Source organism: Corythoichthys intestinalis, chromosome 7, assembly GCF_030265065.1.
Source record: "Corythoichthys intestinalis isolate RoL2023-P3 chromosome 7, ASM3026506v1, whole genome shotgun sequence".
NCBI classification, from domain to species: domain Eukaryota; kingdom Metazoa; phylum Chordata; class Actinopteri; order Syngnathiformes; family Syngnathidae; genus Corythoichthys; species Corythoichthys intestinalis.
In genome coordinates this window covers 26,101,205-26,122,429 of record NC_080401.1, presented here as the reverse complement: position 1 = coordinate 26,122,429, position 21,225 = coordinate 26,101,205, and the positions used below count along the sequence as shown (strand labels likewise).

The following is a 21,225-nucleotide window of genomic DNA, read 5'->3' as shown; positions in this document are numbered from 1 at the left end:
CGACAGATATTATCGTGTATCTTTAGTATGTATGAGAGGTTGTATTCTAGTGTCGGAAATGTCTGCCACTCTGTCAACGTTGTGTGCTTTTTGGCAACCGTGCTGGCTTTTTTCTTTCTTTCCATACATTTTGAAGGGATGTCAGTTTCATGGCAATGTTATTAATTTGTCATTATTGTCTCCATTGAAAATTTTTTTTTTTTTTTAAATAATGGCCTTGACCATTGTGTAGTGAGTGCATTGGAATTATGTTGTTCTCCTCATTCAGACTGTAATTGTAGTCATCCCATATATAAGAATTTGTCACTTTATAATGATCATAATCATAATTAATTATCAGGCACCATCAGGGTTTCCCCCACATGTTGTGCCGCGGCGAAATTGCTTCATATCATGACTAATGAAAAAAAAATTTTTAACAACATTTTTTCCAAGACGAACCAGAACAAAGATCTATTTGAAATATTTCCCTAGCCAGGCTAATTAAATATTTCAAAAGGTGACGGTCTACATTTACAATGGAGTATTGGGGACAAATAACAAATAAATGAATAAATAAAATGACTGCGAGGTTCACTTTGGTACGAGGGGAAAAAAAGTATTATTACGGAGGGGCAATGTAGTTGTAAACTGCCACGCAGTTTACGCACATGTACCTTAGCTGGGAGCCACGACGAAGCATTAGCATAAATCATTGTATGGATATTAATTTGTTGTAGATGAGGCAAGAGAAAAAAGTCAAACTATTACTATGAGACTGAATGTCGAATTAATAGTATGAGAATAAAAATCGTATTATTACGTAGGGCTAATGTAGCTGAATAACCAGCTACATACTTCACGTAGCGCGTTGCTCCCTCCATTTAAATCAACAATATTGAAAGCATCTTGTGTTTTAGAATCGGTTTAACAAATAAGGAAATCCTTCATATTTTGCCTCATCTACATCAAATTATAATCATTAGAAGGATTTATACTAATGCTTCATCGTAGCTCTCAACTACTGTACATATATGTGAAAGGCGTAGCTGATTACAGCTACATTACCCCTACTTAATATTACGACTGTTTTTCCTTGTAGCAATAGTACGACTTACCTCTCTTTTCTTTTTCTTTATTTGGCCCTAATATGCACTACATAACCACCACAATAATAGTCCTTCCGTTAACGGACCCTTGTCCACTGACAACTTAAATCTTTTCTAAATATTTCAAAACACCCATCTGAAATTACTACCAGTGACATCAGCAACAAACAAATGCTATGCTCGGACGCGACGACCGACGTCATGTCAATATTAAGGTTGTTTTCACAGGGTTAATACAGAATTACATTCATTAACTCAAATACCTTTCCCTTGATTTTTCTCCTGACTCCAACATACAGTGGGGCAAATAAGTATTTAGTCAACCACCAATTGTGCAAGTTCTCCTACTTGAAAAGATTAGAGAGGCCTGTAATTGTCAACATGGGTTGACCTCAACCATGAGAGACAGAATGCGGAAAGAAAAAAAGAACAGAAAATGACATTGTTTGATTTTTAAATAATTTATTTCCAAATTAGAGTGGAAAATAAGTTTTTGGTCACCTACAAACAAGCAAGATTTTTGGCTGTCAAAGAGGTCTAACTTCTTCTAACGAGGCTCCACTCGTTACCTGTATTAATGGCACCTGTTTTAACTCATTTTCGGTATAAAAGACACCTGTCCACAATCTCAGTCAGTCACACTCCAAACTCCACTATGGCCAAGACCAAAGAGCTGTCAAAGGACACCAGAGACAAAACTGTAGACGTGCACCAAGCTGTGAAGACTGAATCTGCAATAGGTAAAACGCTTGGTGTAAAGAAATCAACTGTGGGAGCAATTATTAGAAAATGGAAGACATACAAGACCACCGATAATCTCCCTTGATCTGGGGCTCCACGCAAGATCTCACCCCGTGGCTTCAAAAGGATGACAAGAGCGGTGAGTAAAAATCCCAGAACCACACGGGGGGGACCTAGTAAATGACCTACAGAGAGCTGGGACCACAGTAACAATGCACCGCCAGGGACTCAAATCCTGCACTGCCAGACGTGTCCCCCTGCTGAAGAAAGTACACGTCCAGGCCCGTCTGCGGTTCGCTACAGAGCATTTGGATGATCCAGAAGAGGACTGGGAGAATGTGTTCTGGTCAGATGAAACCAAAATAGAACTTTTTGGTAGAAAGACAGGTTCTCGTGTTTGGAGGAGAAAGAATACTGAAATGCATCCGAAGAACACCATACCCACTATGAAGCATGGGAGTGGAAACATCATGCTTCAGGGCTGTTTTTCTGCAAAGGGAAAAAAACAAAAACAAAACACTTCTCATTTGCAAGGCGTGGCTGCTTTTACAATTTTATATGCAGGGGAAACCCTGACCATCATTTGGATTCATAGACAACCTTTCAAGGCCAAAGATTCTTCAGAGTTAAACATGGGGGAGCGGGGGGTAGAGTGTGCGCAAGTGCATTATTTGCAACGATAAAATTCTTTGTCAAAAGCCTAACAAATCAGAGGTTGGCCAGTGTCTTAAAATGTATTGTCTTCTCTGTCTTCTCACATATTTTATATGTTAATAGATTGTAGCTCACAGAGACTTACAGCCTCACAAAATATGGTCTCTTCTCTGCGTTGTTAAACTGAAGGACATATGAGTGAATGCAAAGTGAAGGTTTCCACTTAACTGTAATTATCACAGGCTTGATGGAGAGAGAGAGTGAAGGAAAAATCCTCGGAGAAAAGAAAGAGCAAACTGTCAGGTCAGAAGCTTCTGACTCTAAAGTGAAAAAACAAACTTTGAACCAATATGACTTTGTCACAGATGAACTTGGAAATAAAATGTTTTTCCCAATTTTTTTGCCATGACAATATATTAAATTCAACTTTGCTGTGTAGCACTTTGTACATCAAAAATTAGGGGGTGACACCTATCCAATTTCTCATAACATTAACCTATTTAGTGGAGAGCCTGTATGTGTTCAGTAGAAAGGGGTTTGTATGTATTGACGTTTGTTTCTTAGTTCGTGATTGTGAATAAAACAGGTTTATTATGGGATGAGAAGATGCTCCCTTTGTTTTTTGCTGTGATTAGGTTGGCTGCCAGTGCCAGAATGAGATTCCTCCCCATCTGTCCTCCAGATCTATTTTTTTGATGGCGGTAATCCGTGTAGTGTTAAAGATTCCAAGTTTGCCTGGGCTTTGCGAAAAGACACTTGTTAGGTTGGAACACTGCATGGTTGCTGACATGATCCTGGATTGAGAACTGTCATTTAGGATTCAAGGGTTTTGATCGCTGTCATTTAAAATTGCTTTTACTTGCGGCAATTGTGGGACCGCTGTTGCAGTGGTTCAAGAGCTGACCTTTCGTAAAGCTGTCTTGAAATTCCCACATTATGCCCTACTTACAGTTGCAATTTCATCAGCACAGTGGCCGTCTTCTTTGTGCAATTAGAAAAATAACATGGAGTGAGCATTTCAAGCACCTCTCAAACCCACCTCAACAAATAATTCATTCATTCATTTTCCGTACCACTTCTTCCCATGAGGGTCGTGGGGATGTTTACTACAAGAAAAAAAACATTCACCCAAACACATGTTCTCATTCTACTACCTACACTCTAAATAATGTAACGAGGACAACTTTTAAAAAATGGTTTATCAAATGTTTTTGAACATCTACACATGGCAATGCTTTCCAGCCAGAGCTGTGAACACATGGGTCCCTAGCTCACGCTAGTGCAGGCTCGTGCATTGTCCAAAATGAACTCTAGACACTGTTCCACTTCTGTTTAGAATTGAAGGGGTTTCATCTTTTCAAAAAAGTGCATTTTTTATTAAAGTGTAAGTGACCATTTGATATACACTAAATGGGAAATATTTTTTCCCTTTAAACTATAACACAGCCTTTGTTCTCCTTGCTAATAAAGACACCGATGAATTGGCCTTATTAAGAACCTTTAAATACCAGGTTCACGGTCACATTTGTGCTATGTGTTTAAAATTTCATCATTGACCCACGTGTAAATACTGTACTCAGCATACTGTATGAAGGCACTCTTTAGGAAATCTGATTTTGGGAATAAAATGATGAAGAGATGCATCTTCTACAGTGAAAATTTTGCATACGTTTTGATGATTCTGGTTTTTCATGATGTATGTTATAAATTACAGTACATTGAATGAATGCTGTATTTAAGGGATAGGAAGTTAGGTGCGATGCTTTTTTTTCTTTTCTAAATTTCATATGGCAGTGTAATGATCTGTGTGCAGAAAGATTATTAATGGATGAAAAATTTTAATGACCTAGATCAAATAGAACCAGGTGGAAGGTTTGAACTAGTAACTACCCACGCTATGATCACTTCTTTGGTGGGACTTCCACTATCCCTCCAACCACTCCTCCACTCAGCCTCCTTCCTTCACTTCCCCAACCTCTGAGATTTTCTTCTGAAGTCTTTTTTAATTTCTATTGTATTATTCCCTTGGAACTTCCTTCCTACACAGAGAGCGTCTCACGTGTTTTCCTCCAAGGGACTGACAACACTTAGTATAAATAGTCTTCATCTAAAAGATGGTTACCAAAAGCATTTCAATATGATAATGGGGAATTTCTTAGACCCCTAATGATAAATAATTAATAGGGCTGCAGCTATCGATTATTTTAGTATTCGATTAATCTATCAACTACTTACTTTGAATAAGATAGTAATCAGATTAGGAACATTTAATGCGTTGCAGAATTAAATTTTAGGAGATGTAAAACAAAGGCTTGCTTAGATTGCACTTTCTAAAGAGCATTAAATGAGAATACAAAATAAAATTCCCGAGTGTTTCTTCAAACTATGCAGGATTGCACTTTAATTGCATTAAATACCTGAGCTTAGCCTGAAGCTGTATAAATAAATGGATGTTTCTGGGTGAGCGGGGGACCCAAGTGCAGAGAAGGAAGGCAAGGTGGCAATGGTAACAATTGTTTATTGCGGTATGTGAAGGCAGTGTGTGTCCAAATGGTCAGGGAGGCAGTTGGTGGGTGAGCAGGTGAGCTGTGAAAGCAGGCGAGCATTGCAGGATCTGTGAACAAAGGCAAAAATGAGCTGATGCGAGGCAATAGATTTCTGGGATTATCAGTAGCTAGAGTCACAAACTCATGGAGTGGAGTTGTTGATCTGGCGATGAGGTGAGGCCAGGGACTGGTTTAAGTAAGCCTTAAACGATAATCACCTGCACCTGGTCCCAGGCTCACCCATCCGTCCAATCCTGCAATCAAAGCAGACAGACCCCCCCCCCCCCCACACACACACACAAACACACACCCACAGCAGTGGTCACTGTTATACAAAATGTATAATCCGCCATTTACTGATTGGATTGTTTTTAGTTGTCTAAAAATACAGGTATCGGATCGGTATTGAACAAACATCTTTAAAAAATCCGATGGATTGTGAGTAAAAGTTTGTATCGGGACAATAGTACTGTTGTGCTGATACTGAGTGCCCTGATTGGGCACTAAAATGTTGACATCGGAATTGGTGACAACCAGGTAATAACGTGCCAATATCAAATGTACTCTTTGAGATTTTGTTTCAGTCTTCCATAAAATTACAGAAGACTGGAAAGAAGCAAGAGGAGATGAAGATTAGGGTACCAAAACACGATGTAAATGGAATACCATTTCTGGCATAACCAGGAGTAACCAGAACGAATAAAAATATTTTGGGGCCAGTTTTCAACATAGGCGGAGTTTGACTTTTAGGGCAGGAGGGGCACAACATGTTGATGACCTCGAAATGCAGTGTCAGCAATAAAATAAACTTACAAGAATATTTATAATAATAAGTTGAAAATGAGCGTATATTGTTTCCCATCATCTTTGAGGGGAATTCTAAATCAGGCTGCTGAGGACAGCTATAATTTTCGCCAAGATCATCATCCATTGAACGTGGTACGCCCGCCGGTGGTGGTTCTGTTGTACAATTACCGTCTTTAGTGGGGCAAATTGAAACTCCGCTCACTACCGTATTGGCCCGAATATAAGACGGCCCTGATTATAAGACGACTCCCTCTTTTTCAAGACTCAAGTTTGAAAAAAGACTTTTTGAACACCAAATTTATTTTTATACAGAAAATAATTACAGTACATCCGAAACAAATGATTATACCAATAAATTTGAAAGAAAAAGCATGTTATTTTGCCTCATTCAAATCTTAATATATGAACATTTAAATATGTAAACTAAAGTGCAATGACATTCGTAAATGAATGGCTTCTGGTTTTTGAAATGTAAATACACCAATCTATTGTGATAAAACCACAAAATTGCAATAACTGCATTAACCATCAAAGTGAGGTCTAACTGTAACTGTAGTCTTGAAACAAATCTGAATAAGGAAAACATTGCAATAAAATAATGCAAACTGGTTAAACTTGAGAGTAGCTGAGATCTGTCATGACAGAACATTATTCCTCAAGTTCACCATTCGCTTTAATGATATCTGGCGCCATCTAGCGTCGTAAATGGGCATAATGTCTAGACCGCGAATATAAGACGACTCCCACTTTTTGAGTCTTATTTCATTGCAAAACACACCGTCATATATTTGGGCCAATATGGTATTTTGGCAGTGCTCTCTGGCGTTTCATGTTCCACATTTTCAATGACTGGTTCTTGCTCAGTAGTTATTGTCGCTTTTGAAAGCTTAGGTTTGAAAAAAATACGTATATCCATCTTGCCTCTTCGGTCCTCAGGTGGTTTTGGCTAAGCAAAGCAAATGACCGTCTAAGGTGCTAGTCACATGATCTGGTCGAAAAATTATTTTGACCCAAAATATTTTTTTGGTTTATTTCATTCATTTTTGTTGTTTGTTTTATTGCTTTACAACTTGTATAGACAATATTTTACCGGAAAACTCTTTAATTTTAAAATCATATAGTAAAGTCAATTACATGCAGTGACACTTTTCGTCCAGGGTGGGGTGGGGTTTCAACCCTCTTACTCCGTTGTAAGCGTTTTTTCAAATGATGTGTTATCAGTACATCAACGGCATGAGCCAATGCTGCACAGCTATATTTTGGAATCAGTATTGGTACCAGCATTGCAAAAATACTATTAACAATAACGCACTGATAAAATGTATTCCCTCACTAAGTGCGAACACTTCCTAGAAATGCTGGTTGTCCTCTATGTTTTTCAATTTTAACAAGATTCTTTCCCCTGGAATCACCTGATAAAAGGTATTGTCCGTTTCTTTAAGACATTGCTATGCTTTTCAGATAAAAGCCTTTTTGGTATGGTAAAGCATCACTATTAACATGGGACCGGGACCTTGCGTTGCCAACAGTAGTAAAAAGTCGAGAATAGTTGAGTTTAATTTAGAACTCGTCTTTAATCCCAACGTGCGTTGATCCATCTGCAGTAAAGATTCAACTGAGGCCAAACGTAGCTCTTCCCTATCACAGAAAAATGTCTCTCAGGCTAGCTGTGTCACTTTTATATTCTTCCTTGAAACAAACTACTATCTTATTGGCCAGGCTTTGACTTTGTAGAAAGACCAAAATGAAGGAAAGAAATGTCTTCATACAATGTAAAAAAAAAAAAAAACTACTAAATTTCTCATAAACATTCTTTACACTTCCTTTACAGAGCGTGTTGACTGTCTGATGAGTGATGATGGCTTTCTTTCAGAACAACTTCTGGGTAAGTGTCTGAACAACTAATACTGTATTCTCCTGACGTACAGGGTGATTAAGTCGCACCTACAAGTTTTGCAAAGAAAACCATTATTGTCCATATGTATAGGCTGCATGGGTTTACAGCATACCTGTCACATTTTGGATTTGAAAACAAGGTACCTGTCACATTTTGGATTTGAAAACAAGGGGCATGTTCAAGAGTTCGCTCTGAGCTGTACAACCCCCCTAACCAAGCTCCAGTATCACTTACATTTTGAGACAATAGTACAAGATATAAAAAAAAAACTTGTTAACAGCTTACTAATTGTAGACTGTGCTCTAGGGCTGGGCGATATGGACCTAAGTATGAATCACGGTAAATTGAGCAAATTTACCTTGATAACGATAAATGACGATAAATTCGCCCAAGCGGACTGTTATATAATTTGAAAATTTGAATCAATGCATGAAATGTGAACATTTATAACAGCTTGTATGAGTTGAAAAAGACCATTATAAATATAGACCATTATAAAAATCAATATGACGACTGTGCAAACATGTCATTGTAACACAAATTACTTACAGCTTTAACAGTACAGTTCAAACAGACAAGCTATTAGTAATGGCTGCTGTGACATAATTACTCAACACAAGTGTTTACATCAAGGTTTCAGGTTTTCTTTTTTCCAGACCATTTTTCAATACATGCACCCCCCACACAGACACAACCACATTAAAGCTGTATTGCTCTGATGCCAATGAAACATATAAGATTTTATGATGGCAGAATAAAGCAAACACATACAGAAAAATAGCTGTGACCATTAAACTGTCATATTATATATAGGCTTCACTGTTGGATTATACTTTATGCTGAGTGCTTTACCATCATGAAAGCTATCAGAGAAATCACATGGAGATACTAAATATCGCGACATAATGATTGCTAGATGCAGTCCGTGCCCAGTCCACTCATTAATTCCAGCCGTTTCGACAAGGTTAGAGCCACTGTCCGACTCCATCACAGTCATTTGTAGCGTTAGCCGCTAATGTTAGCCTGTGGCTTGGCTACCAGTAGAAAGCACTGAAAGCATCCTCTCCTGAAATCGTGAGAACCAGGGAGGACAGCGGGCGAAAGCCCGTCTGGAAGCCGCCAAGAGTCTACTTAATGTCGGGTGAAAGTTTGGCGAAGCTCCCTTATGCACAACTCCATCACGTTTGCTTGTAGCGTTAGCTGCTAGCCTTAGCCTACCGGGCTTCTGTTTGTTTGATTTCCTGATAACCACGTGACTTCATACGTAGGCGCACTGACTGCTTTCTTAAAGGGGAATGAACATAGCCGAACAACCAGTGTTGTTAATCTTACTGAAAAAAAGTAATTAATTATAGTTACAAATTACTTCTCCCAAAAAGTAATTGCGTTAGTAACTCAATTACCTGAATGTAAGAGTAATTAGTTACTTGGCAAAGTAATTGGTTATAATTACTTCTTTTTTTTTTCTCAAAAAAAAAAAAAAAAAAAAAAAACATTGGCCACACTGTGTGAAGTTTTTTGTGAAGGTTTTTGGTACAATTGGCCCGAGCCCAATTCTTTACCCTAATTTACCCTTTACCCTGAATCAACTGTTAAAAGTTGTTAAAATTGCTCCCATTATTGCATTAGTTCCCTTCTCTCTACTTTCGACATGTGAAAGTTTTAAAACTGTTTCATCATTTAAAGATAGATTCAAGTCAAGATTTTGCCGATTTAGCGGTATTTTAGATAAAAAGTTACTTAGGTTCGCTAGGAAGTTTCTCTACAACAGAGCCGTCCTAAAAACTCTACTGCTTTAAGATGGCGGCTGTCTACTAACGCATTTAGTTCCATGTCTGTCATTTTGCATCTAGTTATATCTAAATTCAGTAGATGTGATATCTACCATGTCTACCATATCTACCGTAACATGCGGGCGTAGTTTGTAGGCTATCGGCTACAACATGTATTATTGGAGCCTACCTAGCATCGCGTTTGCTCCTCGTCACAACTTTCTTGCCACCTCCCCACTCCTGCTCTGCTCTGTCGTCTCGGTGAGTCCGTCTCCCTCAGACTTTTCGACCAATATAGTAACGCATAGTAACGCATGCCTTTCCGTCCTCAGTAACGGTAACGGCGTTGCCAAGATGAGAAAAGTAATTAATTAGATTACCCACTACTGAAAAAAATAACGCCGTTAGTAACGCCGTTATATTGTAACGCCGTTATTAACAACACTGCGAACAACACAGTCAAAGCGGGATGAAAAGACACTATTTTCTTGTTTTATTAAATCACCGAATTTACCGACGTGGTCAAAATTACGTCGGTCATCGTGAAGACTTTCGGTAACGGTAAATTTTCGGTTTACCGCCCGGCTCTACTGTGCTCCATTTTTTTCATGGCCTGAAATTTTAGTTTACAGGTGCTAGAAGTTGGTCCATTCTAGGCATGTGCCCATTACCGGTTTCGAGGTATACCGTGGTATGGTTTCAAAACCGCAAAAATTTTACGTCATACCGTCCCTAAGGTATTAGCTATTTTTGATGTCCCAAAAATGCATGGAGAAATCTCTCGCTTACAGTTGTATGGCTCAACCCTAACCCACCGGTTGTTGCTCAGTGTCAGTGAGTCAGCTGTGCTACACGATGACTAGAGGAGGTTCAACTCCTGAACTTTTTTCCCCCATCGAAGTAAATGAAATTGCTGGTATGCGAATACTTCGGCTACAGAAAGTTACAGACGGCTGCGGCTTAGAGGAGGGCCAACTGACATGCAAAACATGTTTGCATAGCGTGGCTGCCGAGGAGGCAATATCTCCAGTATGATTTCGCATTTATACAAAATTAAAGGTTAGTAAACACTGTCATGAACGTTTCCCACCAGCTACAAGAATTAACTCCAGCGGGTTTAGTGTGTCTAGCGGTGGAAAAATGTGTTTTTTTTGTCTCTGGCAACTGTGTTGAGAAAGAGAGTGTTTGTATAATGTAAACATGATACGAATCGTACAAACATGCTTCTTATGGAAAAAAAATAAATTATTTTTGTTCTGAGGTAATGATGTGTAGTTGTGGCTGTGGGTTTAGGCTCACCTAAAGGACTTCATCTATTCTAATTTTATTTAGAATATTTGTTATTTTTTAAAATTTATTTTAACATGACACTTGTGTTTCAATTTGCTAATATGTTTTGAAAATAAAAATCATGTTCATTGGAGTTTTTTCTTTTTTTTTAACCCAAATATCTCAAATTAACACATTTTAGAGCAGGGGTTTCCAAACCGGTCCTCGAGGGCCACTGTGGGTCCTGGTTTTTGTTCATACCGATCAAGCACAGACCTTTTAACCAATGTGGTTTCTACTAAAACAACCAGCACCTGACTGCAATCAACTGATTACACTTCTAAAACACTAGATTGGTGAAAAGGTGAGGTCTTGTTTTGTTGGAGTGAAATCATGCAATAGTTTGGAGACCACTGTTTTAGAGCTTTAATTGCAATACCGTTATTAGCGTTGCACCGATACCATTTTTTGGCCCCGATACCGATACCTGGCTGTGCGGTATCGGCCGATACCGATACCATACCGATACCACCCCGTTTATATATATATATATATATATATATATATATATATATATATGTACTGGACTGTCTCAGAAAATTAGAATACACAATATTCTAATTTTTTGAGACAGTCCTGTGTATATATACAGGACTGTCTCAGGAAATTAGAATACACAATATTCTAATTTCCTGACTGTCTCAGGAAATTAGAATATTGTGTATTCTAATTTCCTGAGACAGTCCTGTATTTCCTGACTGTCTCAGGAAATTAGAATATTGTGTATTCTAATTTCCTGAGACAGTCCTGTATATATACACAGGACTGTCTCAAAAAATTAGAATATTGTGTATTCTAATTTTCTGAGACAGTCCAGTATATTAGGGCTGTCAAAATTATCGCGTTAACGCGCGGTAATTACTTTTTAAAATTAATCACGTTAAAATATTTGACGCAATTAACGCACATGGCCCGCTCAGACAGTATTCTGCCTTTTGGTAAGTTTTACAGCAAGGCTTTTTGTGCTGTAACAGCGAACTCTTGTGGTCGCTTAGCGACATGGTTTATTTTCTTGCCAGTTTAGTATGGCTGCACGACATCTCGGGCTGACGCCTACGTTGTAATGTTGTGCTTATATGATCCTTGGACAAGATTTGTCCGTCAGTATGGTTGTTGTAAAGAATGTACATATTATGTTAGTAAGCGAAATGTTATATTTTTTGTATGAGACGCTTTTTGTTTATGTTTAGTGAACCTGTATAGCGTGCTAAGCTAACGTTGTTGCTAATGCAATGCTTGTGTACTTTTTTTTTGTAGTTTTACGACGGTCTAAAGAGGACAATGGTTTGAGGCCATTTTATTAATAAATCAGATGAAAAAGGAAGAAGTCTGATTATTAAGGCGTCGTTCACTAGCTGTCTAGCTTTGGAAAAAGTAGGCGCTTCTGAGTGAGGACAGCATAGACAGATTTAAATGACAGTAGAGTAAAATGCCCACTACAGTCCTTATGTACCGTATGTTGAATGTATATATCCATCTTGTGTCTTATCTTTCCATTCCAACAATTTATTTTACAGAATATATATATATAATTCACAGAAAAATATGGCATATTTTATAGATGGTTTGAATTGCGATTAAATTGCGATTAATTATGATTAATTAATTTTCAAGCTGTAATTAACTCGATTAAAAATTTTAATCGTTTGACAGCCCTAATATATATATATATATTTTTTTTTCCTTAGTTTTTTTTTTTTTTTTTTTTTTTTTTTTCCCCCCCCAAAGAGCTACATAATTGGATGTGAAATCATTGCTATCAAGGCTTTGTCAGGCTGTTACTTACCTTTGCAAAATAGGAAAAATTACACTAAACCCTAGTAGACAATAGTTGAATAAACCTTTGGCTCTCAAAGGCCAAAATAGTACTACATTTGTGAAATTAATAAAACATGTATAATACTAGCCCAACAGTAAGAAAGTAAAAATAAATCCATAATAATAAACTCTGAATGAACTGAATAAACTTTTTTAAACCTCTCAAAGTCCAAACAGTGCAACTTTCATGAAATTATTGTCACATTCTCCTGCTGGTTAGATTGTGTTTTGTTGCTGGGCTGGTAGTGGGGGCGTTCCTGACATCGCACTTGAATCCAATGCAGGCTCATCAACGCAGCATTTAAGCACGGGTGATCTCAGAGAAGGCTGCCGAGATATTTGCCTTGCTGATCGCTATTTGACATCTGGCACAATAATCTCGCTACATTTGCTTGTTACCCCCCTGCATTGGGTTTTTCTGTTAGTGTGCTGCTCTCGTTTGTAACCGCTGCCTATCGTCTTAGTTAACCTTCGAGTTTGTCCGTCGACCTGCTGTCACGGACTCCTTTTGTTATTTCTACTATCCCGCGATCGCGTTTTGTTTGCAATCATTAAACCCTTTTATGTATCCCCCGCTTGTTGTCTGCTTCGAGGTTCAACCTTGTTTCCGCATTTGCGGATGCTAACAATTATAAGTAATAATAATTGACCACAGCATCCCATCTCTCCTTTTTTTCTTTCGGGAAGTGAGAGTCCCTTATTTCTATTTCTGAAAGGTGGCAACCCTACTTTGGAAACACTTCCCAAATTACTGCGGCATTTCTTTCAGTAAAAGACAATAAAAGTAAAGTAGACGAAGTGAACTGACCAGAGATTGTTGCTCCGGTCCAGCGGCCTTCTTCCTCTGGATAGCAGTCCTGCTCTTGCAGGCTCAAACTCGTTGTGTTCGTTCACGTTTCGTCTTCAAATGTTTTATCAAGTTCGAGGTATTGAAACTGGCCGATTTAACTCCACATCTCCAAACTTTCAGGCCGCAAATCTTGCATGCAGCCATTGATTTTAATCGACGGGATTTCTATTTGGAAATATTTCCCGACCGCCGCCATATTTCCTGGTTTGTTTTTCGTCCATATGAAAAAGCCCCCTTTTGATTGGTCAGGAGTAGGCATGTGCCGGTATGAGATTTTCACCGTACGATAACCGTGAGCAAAAATACCGCGGTTTCACGGTATCACGGTATCACGGTATTGCAATTATAGCTCCAAAATTTTGAGATGTATGGGTTTAAAAAAAAAAAAAAAATCCATTGAACAGGATTTTTTTTCAAAACATATTTGCAAATAGGAACATGAATATAATGTGAAAATAAATAAACAAAAAATAACATATTTTATATGAAATTAAAATAAATAGAACCTAGACTATACCCACAGCCACAGCTCAAGTTGCTCAATATTAGAGTAAGAACAAAATAATTGCTATAAAGAGTAAAAAGACTTCTAAATAAAATTAAAAATATATACTGTATGACTTTTTTTAAGGGGGAAGCTCAAGTGAAGTTTCGCCATTTTCAGCCACTGTGTCAACTCTAGTCTACATGATGCCATGCCTTTGTGTTAAAAAGAACAAAGAATTCATAAGTTAATAAGTTAGTTGAAAATGTATAAGTTAGTTTTATAAATTAGTTAAAAATGTAAATATTGTTGAGGAAAGTTTTCATCTAAAAAAAAAAGTGAGGAGTGAGACCTCCTTTTCTCAATTAGCGTTCTTTGACGCAATTCTTTTTCTTCCCCCCTTCATTCAAGCTTGTCTCTCACTCAGCGGCTGTGAGACATAAAACCACAACGAAGCTGCTGTCCCAGCTTAGCCTAGGCTAACATTCGTCTTTGTAAGTTTTAGTTAGTTTGTATATTGAATTTGAAAGGAAAATGTGTGTTTTGTTTTTGGCGAACTTTTTAATGGTGCTACTGCTATCCTGTTGAACCTAATCACACGTGGAAAAATACAATTGTACAATGTTTTAAATGTATTCATTTGTATATTTCACCACGATTTGAGAGCGCAATAAATTGAAGAAAAGTACGCCTTGTGTTTGGAGGATTTTTTTGTGGGTTTGCTGGCTGTTTAGCAGAATAGCATCACTGACACTCAAGCCAACAAACGGGAAGGGGTGAGCGCTGCCGCACCAAGCCACTTCGGCTGCATTTTGGCACATGAAAAATAGCGAATACCGTACTAAGGTATGACGGAAAATTTTAGTGGTTTTGAAACCGCGACGTTTTCACACCACGGTAAACCGTGAAACCGGTAACCAGCACATGTCTAGTCAGGAGTGGCTATTGGCCCGCTCTCATTGGTCTGGAGCAGGCCAATAGCGATAGCTGCTTGGTGTTCACGTGTCATCACACAACACAGAGACAGAGTGTAGTGAGCGCCAGGAGGAGAAAAAGGCTGTGGTCAAATGTTATAATAATGGACCGGTAAATGGTATCGGCGCCGTCTTTGTTGGTACTCGCCGGTACCGATACCACCATTTCGGGCCGGATCGGCGCCCCCTGCCGATACTAGTATCGGTATCGGTGCATCTTTAACCGTTATACCGTGATATTTTGGCTTAAGGTTATCATACCATCAGAATCTCATACCGGCACATGCCTAGTCCATTCCATGCAACACAATTTTTAAAAAACATCTCAGAGACGGTGGTCTCTCAACTATTATTAGGTCAGGCATTCATTGATTAATGCGGTCTCCTTCTAATGATACTCTTTGATGACACGTTGATATTGCTGCTGCTGACTGATACTCTTGATGTTATTGACGTCGATTTGCTTTGAGGCCATCTATAGTGCGTGATTTGTCTAGTAAGCAAGAAACACTGTGAGTCAGCGAAACACTCTGCCACACTGAGAAATCAGCATGTTGGATGGATTGGGACAAGTGGGACTTGAAGGGAGCTTTGGGGATAATGGTGAAATGATGAAGTATATGTCTTCATATACTGTACTTTATTTGTATTCACGCTAAGTATTAGTGCTATTATTCTGCTTGACGAGTCTGAGCAATTGCCCTGTCACAGAAAGCCTTCATGAGAAAGTTGCCCTGAAGAGATTTTACTCATTCACGTACACCCCCCATTTTTCTCCTCAGTCAATTCAATCAGTCCCTCTATTGTGATGGTAATGAGCTCCCTCAAGCGTAACCAAAACTTTCAACTTAATTGATTAACACGAGACAACAAGCAAGGGATTTGTGTAATTCAAAACTGAAGGAATTTCATCTGACTCAAGTATCACATTGTGGCACTTGAACAAGGTTGGTTTTCAGCTCTCCTGTTAAGTGCAATAACTTCACAACATTAAGTGATTTTTGGGGAATTAGGTTTTCCATATTCTTGCATGTTGATTTATAGCTCACAACTATTGTAAACACGCTTTACCATCTGCAGTTCTCAAATGGTATTCCTCTGGGACTGTTCTAATACTGTATTATGAAAAGCAACTGCAGGCTCTTTTGTCTGCCTCACAAATATGAGCCGTGATACATGAAATTAGCCTGCTAGGATTTACCATCTGTCCACTGTTGTCAATAATTCCTGAAAAGAAAGCTGTGATGAAGCACCAATGGATTAATCACTGCTTTCCCTCCTTTCTGATGAACACACATAATGACTTTCCTAAGAAAATGCATTTCTTAAATTGAAACTTGACCGCTACTATGAGGGTGGTTACCATAAGCAACATAGGAACCCCCCACTTCCCAACCCCAAGCTCAAAATCAACTCTAGGTTAAAGGCTGTACACGTCAAACACATATGACACTGGCTGTGAAGAGGTTGACGCTGTTAAAAAGGCAACACCTTGAGTAAATGTTTGAATATATTTGCATTTTCAAATTTGGACTTGGCCTGTCACGATAACAAATTTTAGTAGGCGATATATTGTCTCATAAATTATTGCCGATATGAGATATTATTGTCATTTTTTTCTAACCAAATCAATCACTAATGAAGTGAAAATACATCCTAATAAATCACCCATTCGAATGCAATAGTTATTCTTAAATTAGCTTCTGTAGCAGGGGGTCGGACCGCCAAGGGCCCCGGCTTTGGCTGCCGCCCAAATCAAAAATGCGGACTCTGCACCAGTCCGTACTGGTGAAGAAGGAGTAGCTCAGCTCTCGATTTACCAGTCGATCTACGTTCCTACCCTCACCTATGGTCACGAGCTGTGGGTTGTGACCTAAAGAACAAGATCCCGGATACAAGCGGCCGAAATGAGTTTCCTCTGCAGGGTGTCTGGTAGGCTTGAACGATATTGGAAAAAACTATTGCTGCGATTTTTTGGGGGGTTTGCGATATTATATTGCGATATTAAAAAATGTATATATATTTTTTTAAAGAAATTTTCACTAGATGACTTGAATAGCTGTTTGGAAAGACTTTGGATGACTCACAATGACCAGTGTACAGTGATCCCTCGTTTTTCGCGGTTAAGGGGGACCAGAACCCGCCGTGATAAGTGAAAACCCGCGAAGTTGCGCACCCCGCCCCCCAAATTTTATTTTTCTGTGTGTGTGCTCAATGTGTTTATTCAGATTTAGCATTGGAAAGAGATACATATAATGCATGTTTTTTTCTCACTTTTTCCCCAATGTATGATTTAAAAAAATGTGTGTGTGTGTGTGTATATATATATATATATATATATAAATGGTTTTAAGCACTTCAAATGTAATAATTATGATCAGTTTTAAACATAACTGTTCAACCAAATCATTTTTGAACAAGAATAAAGTACTGTAGTAGAGAAATGCTTGGCTTTATTAAATACTTCTGTTTATCTACCTTAGCTGTGGTGGATATGTAGAAATTACAAACTCCTCATGATCACTTCTGGCATTTAATTTCTATGTCTCAAACGTCTCCATACACACACACGTTCATTCCAAAGCGGCCTCCTTGCAGAAACTATTTAACAAGTTAAACGATGATTGACAGCTGCTGCGCTGTGATGTCCGCTTCTTTGGCAAGATCAAAGATACCAGCATCCTTAACTTTAATAAGCAAGTGCTGCAGTGACTGTGAGGTTCAAAGAGCTGGGAGAGGGAGGGTGTGAGGCTCTGCACAGAGCAGAAAGCAGGGCGTATGTGGATTAAAAAAAATAAAAACTATCGCACGTCCTTGCGATGGGACTATCGCGCACGCACACATCGCGATGGCGATGTTTAAACGATATATATCGTTCAGTCTTAGTGTCCGGGCTCTCCCTTAGATGTAGGGTGAGAAGCTCGGTCATCTGGGAGGGACTCTGTGTCGAGCCACTACTCCTCCACGTTGAGAGGAGACAGTTGAGGTGGCTCTGGCATGCCTCCTGGACACCTCCCTGGAGAGGTGCTCCGGGCATGTCCCACCGGAGGGAGGTCCCGGGGACGACCCAGGACACGCTAGAGAGACCATGTCTCTTAGGTGGCCTATAGGAACGCCTTGGGATCCCGCCGGAGGAGCTGGTTGAAGTGGCTAGGGAGAGGGAAGTCTGTGCTTCCCTGCTAAAGCTGCTGCCCCCGCGACCCCACCCTGGATTAAGCGGCAGATGATGGATGGATGGTTATTCTTGAATAAAACACAAACTATATTAAAAATAATAAATATTAAAAACACACACACACACACAATGCATAACAAGTCATTGAAAGCTAGCTGAAATGGGTGAGAATCCCAATGCCATTTTTGTTCTCTGCCAATTAGAGCCCATCAAAAGTGTTGATTTGATCCAAAATGACTGTCATCTTGTCCTGCAAAGTGCACAGGATAGCAAATTTGAAGCCAAATTATTCATTGCCAATCAGATTTTTCATAATAAGTGTCATTTTAAAGCTATTCATAGTGTAGAATCTGAAGTATGTGAGATTAAATCCAGAAATCTTTTTTTACATGTTGAACATGACGGGCTTTTATTTTGAAATGTTCACCAAAAGTACGTGCGCGAAGCTGCTCGCGTCATCGTCAAAGATACTCAGAGAAGTTGCGAACAGGTTGGATAGTATTGAAAGGCTTTCTGCAGCAGTGTGTTTTCGCCCAACAGTTTGGCTTTTAGCAGCAGTGTGTTTTTGCCCAACAGTTCATCAACGCTACCTAATGCTAGCGCGGCTAGCCAGACTCCACGATCCATCCAGCCAATCACGTAATTGACTTCGCCTTATGTATTTGATTGACAGCACGCACTTCATTGTGCTTAAACGACGTGAAATAAAGAGGCCATTATGGAAAAAGACATTATGAAAAATATGTGGAAAACGCTTATCTTGTGAAATCTCGTTGTGCCGAAAAACGACACTATGAAGTAAAAAGGCTATTGTGGAAAAAGGCATTATGAAAAAAAAAAAAAAAAAAAAAAACTACTTTGTGAAACACACCTTTTATCTTGTCTTTTTTAAATTAAAAAAAAAAAAAAAAAATTTTTACTTATTTTACAACTTTAAGTACCATATTAAACAATTCGTCTGTTATCTATCAAATGGTATTTATTTCAAAATGTTTATATTAATTAATTTTGACCTTTTTGGGGTCCCAAGGTTGGGTATTAAAGGAGCTTCCCTTCATCGCTCAGTAATTCACAAGCAAAAATGGAGCGAGGTTCAACTCTTTGTGAACAAATGTGTGCAAAATGGTCCAACAGTTTAAGGACAATGTTCGTCAAGGTACAATTGCAAGGAATTTAGGGATTTCTTCATCTTCAGTCCAAAATATCAAAAGTTTCAGAGAATCTGAAAAATCTTTCAAGACATGACTATGTCTTTTTTTTTTCTCTTTTTAAAAAAATATTATTCATGCTATTAATGCATATTTGATGGTTAAAAGTTATTATCGTAGTAAATAAGGGTGTAACAGTTCATGTGCATGTATTGAACCATTCCGGTTTTGCATGTCCAGTTTGGGTTTTATGTTCAGACCCTACTGCCTATTGCCGGACAAAGGCAAATTGACAAATCCAGTAGTTATGTCAACATTTGCTGCACGGATATGTTAAATCACTTAAAACTGCAAAATCTGACAATGAATGTTGAAGCTACAAGTAAGAAAATCAGCTACATTATTGTGACTGCAACCAGATATATTTCTGGATAAAATGTGTATTTGTTAATGTCTCCAGCAAAAAACTAAATTAAATGTGTAAATATCATGTTCAGTTAGTTGCTGCTACGCATTCAAAGTTTGCAGTTTTGCTTGTTTATTCATATTTTTAATATTTTACATTTGTTACAATTGTTCATTTGTTTTAATTTTATGAACTCCAAGTGTAATTTATCTGAAATATCACCCAAAAGGGTCACTTTTATTTCTTTGCAAAAGTTCTACTGGTTACATTAAAAAAAAAAAAAAAAAAAAAAAATTAAAGTACTGTGTTTGGTTGCTTGCCTTTTTTTTACCTAAAATAAACTGAACCCAGCACTTAAAAAAATGAATTGAACTGAATTGACATTTTAGTGTACTGTTACACCCCAAGTAGTAAAGTATGTCAAGTAGTCGCGAAGGAGAGTTACAGGAACGGTCAGATAAATCAGTCAGCTTCTTTCATGGATGAGGTGACACTTACAGTAATAGATAAATCAGGCAGCTCCTTTCATGAAAGTGACAAATCATTAAAGTGACAAAACTGGCTTCCACACAGAAAGCCCCAAAACACTGTTTTGTTAAGTATTCCAGTCTGCAAAGTCTCTTTGTAGATTGGGTGTGCGTGTGTGTGTGGTCAAGTCTTTCCTGCAATCCCAAGCATTTCCCTGGTACCTGGGAATTGGTCTGTTCTTCCCGACAAGATATTTTAGGACCTGAGAAGCAGCTGCCTTACGTACACACACAAGACAGCTTTTTGCTCGAGATTTTTAGTAAAACTAATGTACTATGTCTCAGGAATTTACTGAAGATTCTTTAGTGAAATAATTTCGCTAATACAACAAATTTATATAGATTAATGATTTGCAATGATAGGATTTATGCTTTTAATTTAATGCTTACCTTTTTTTTACATTTTACTTGACAATTTTTGAATTCTTCTTCTTCTTGAATTCAAATATATTGATAAATATATACATAAATGAATATATATATAGGACCGTGAAGTCACTTGTATCAATATTTAGCTGAACTGTACTGGTTTTTAATTTTGAAATTTTTGAAAAGGGAAACTATCACAGCACAGTTTGGGGGCAATTATTATTTTTTAAATTTTATTTTATTTGTCCGTATCAGTACACAGTGGCAAAATGTACCAAAGCCTTTAGGCACCATGAAATCATTATTCCAAGAAGGTTGGGTTTTTTTCTTTTTTGTTCCACCGGTCCTTAAATACTTGAAAGTAAATGCATTGTTTGAATAGAATAATAATGGCTTTTTAAGACTCAGAATTTAACCTATCATGTTAAAAGGTATCTTACTGCTTTAAAGGGTGCTTCAGACTTGTATGGGTATGCTCTAAAAGGCCACAATTGTTCTCTTTTACTGAAATATGTTATTAGAAACACACATTTTATTGCCATTGAATTAAAAATCTGTAATATTTAGTACATATTTTGACCAACGGGGGCGCCATTTTTTAAACCCGCACTGCACGCTGGGGAGGATGACGCAGTTGGGC

At 38.2% G+C, this 21,225-nt stretch overlaps 1 protein-coding gene across 1 annotated transcript in view; it reads left to right on the top strand.

Annotated features, from left to right (window-relative positions):
• fcho1 (FCH and mu domain containing endocytic adaptor 1) overlaps positions 1 to 21,225 on the top strand; it is a 109,185-nt gene that overhangs the window by 11,331 nt on the left and 76,629 nt on the right. Inside the window, exon 2 of the mRNA XM_057841082.1 lies at positions 7,668 to 7,721. Within this exon, the coding sequence (XP_057697065.1) occupies positions 7,692 to 7,721 (30 nt within the window). The 5' untranslated portion in view covers positions 7,668 to 7,691. The remainder of the gene's footprint in view (positions 1 to 7,667; positions 7,722 to 21,225) is intronic.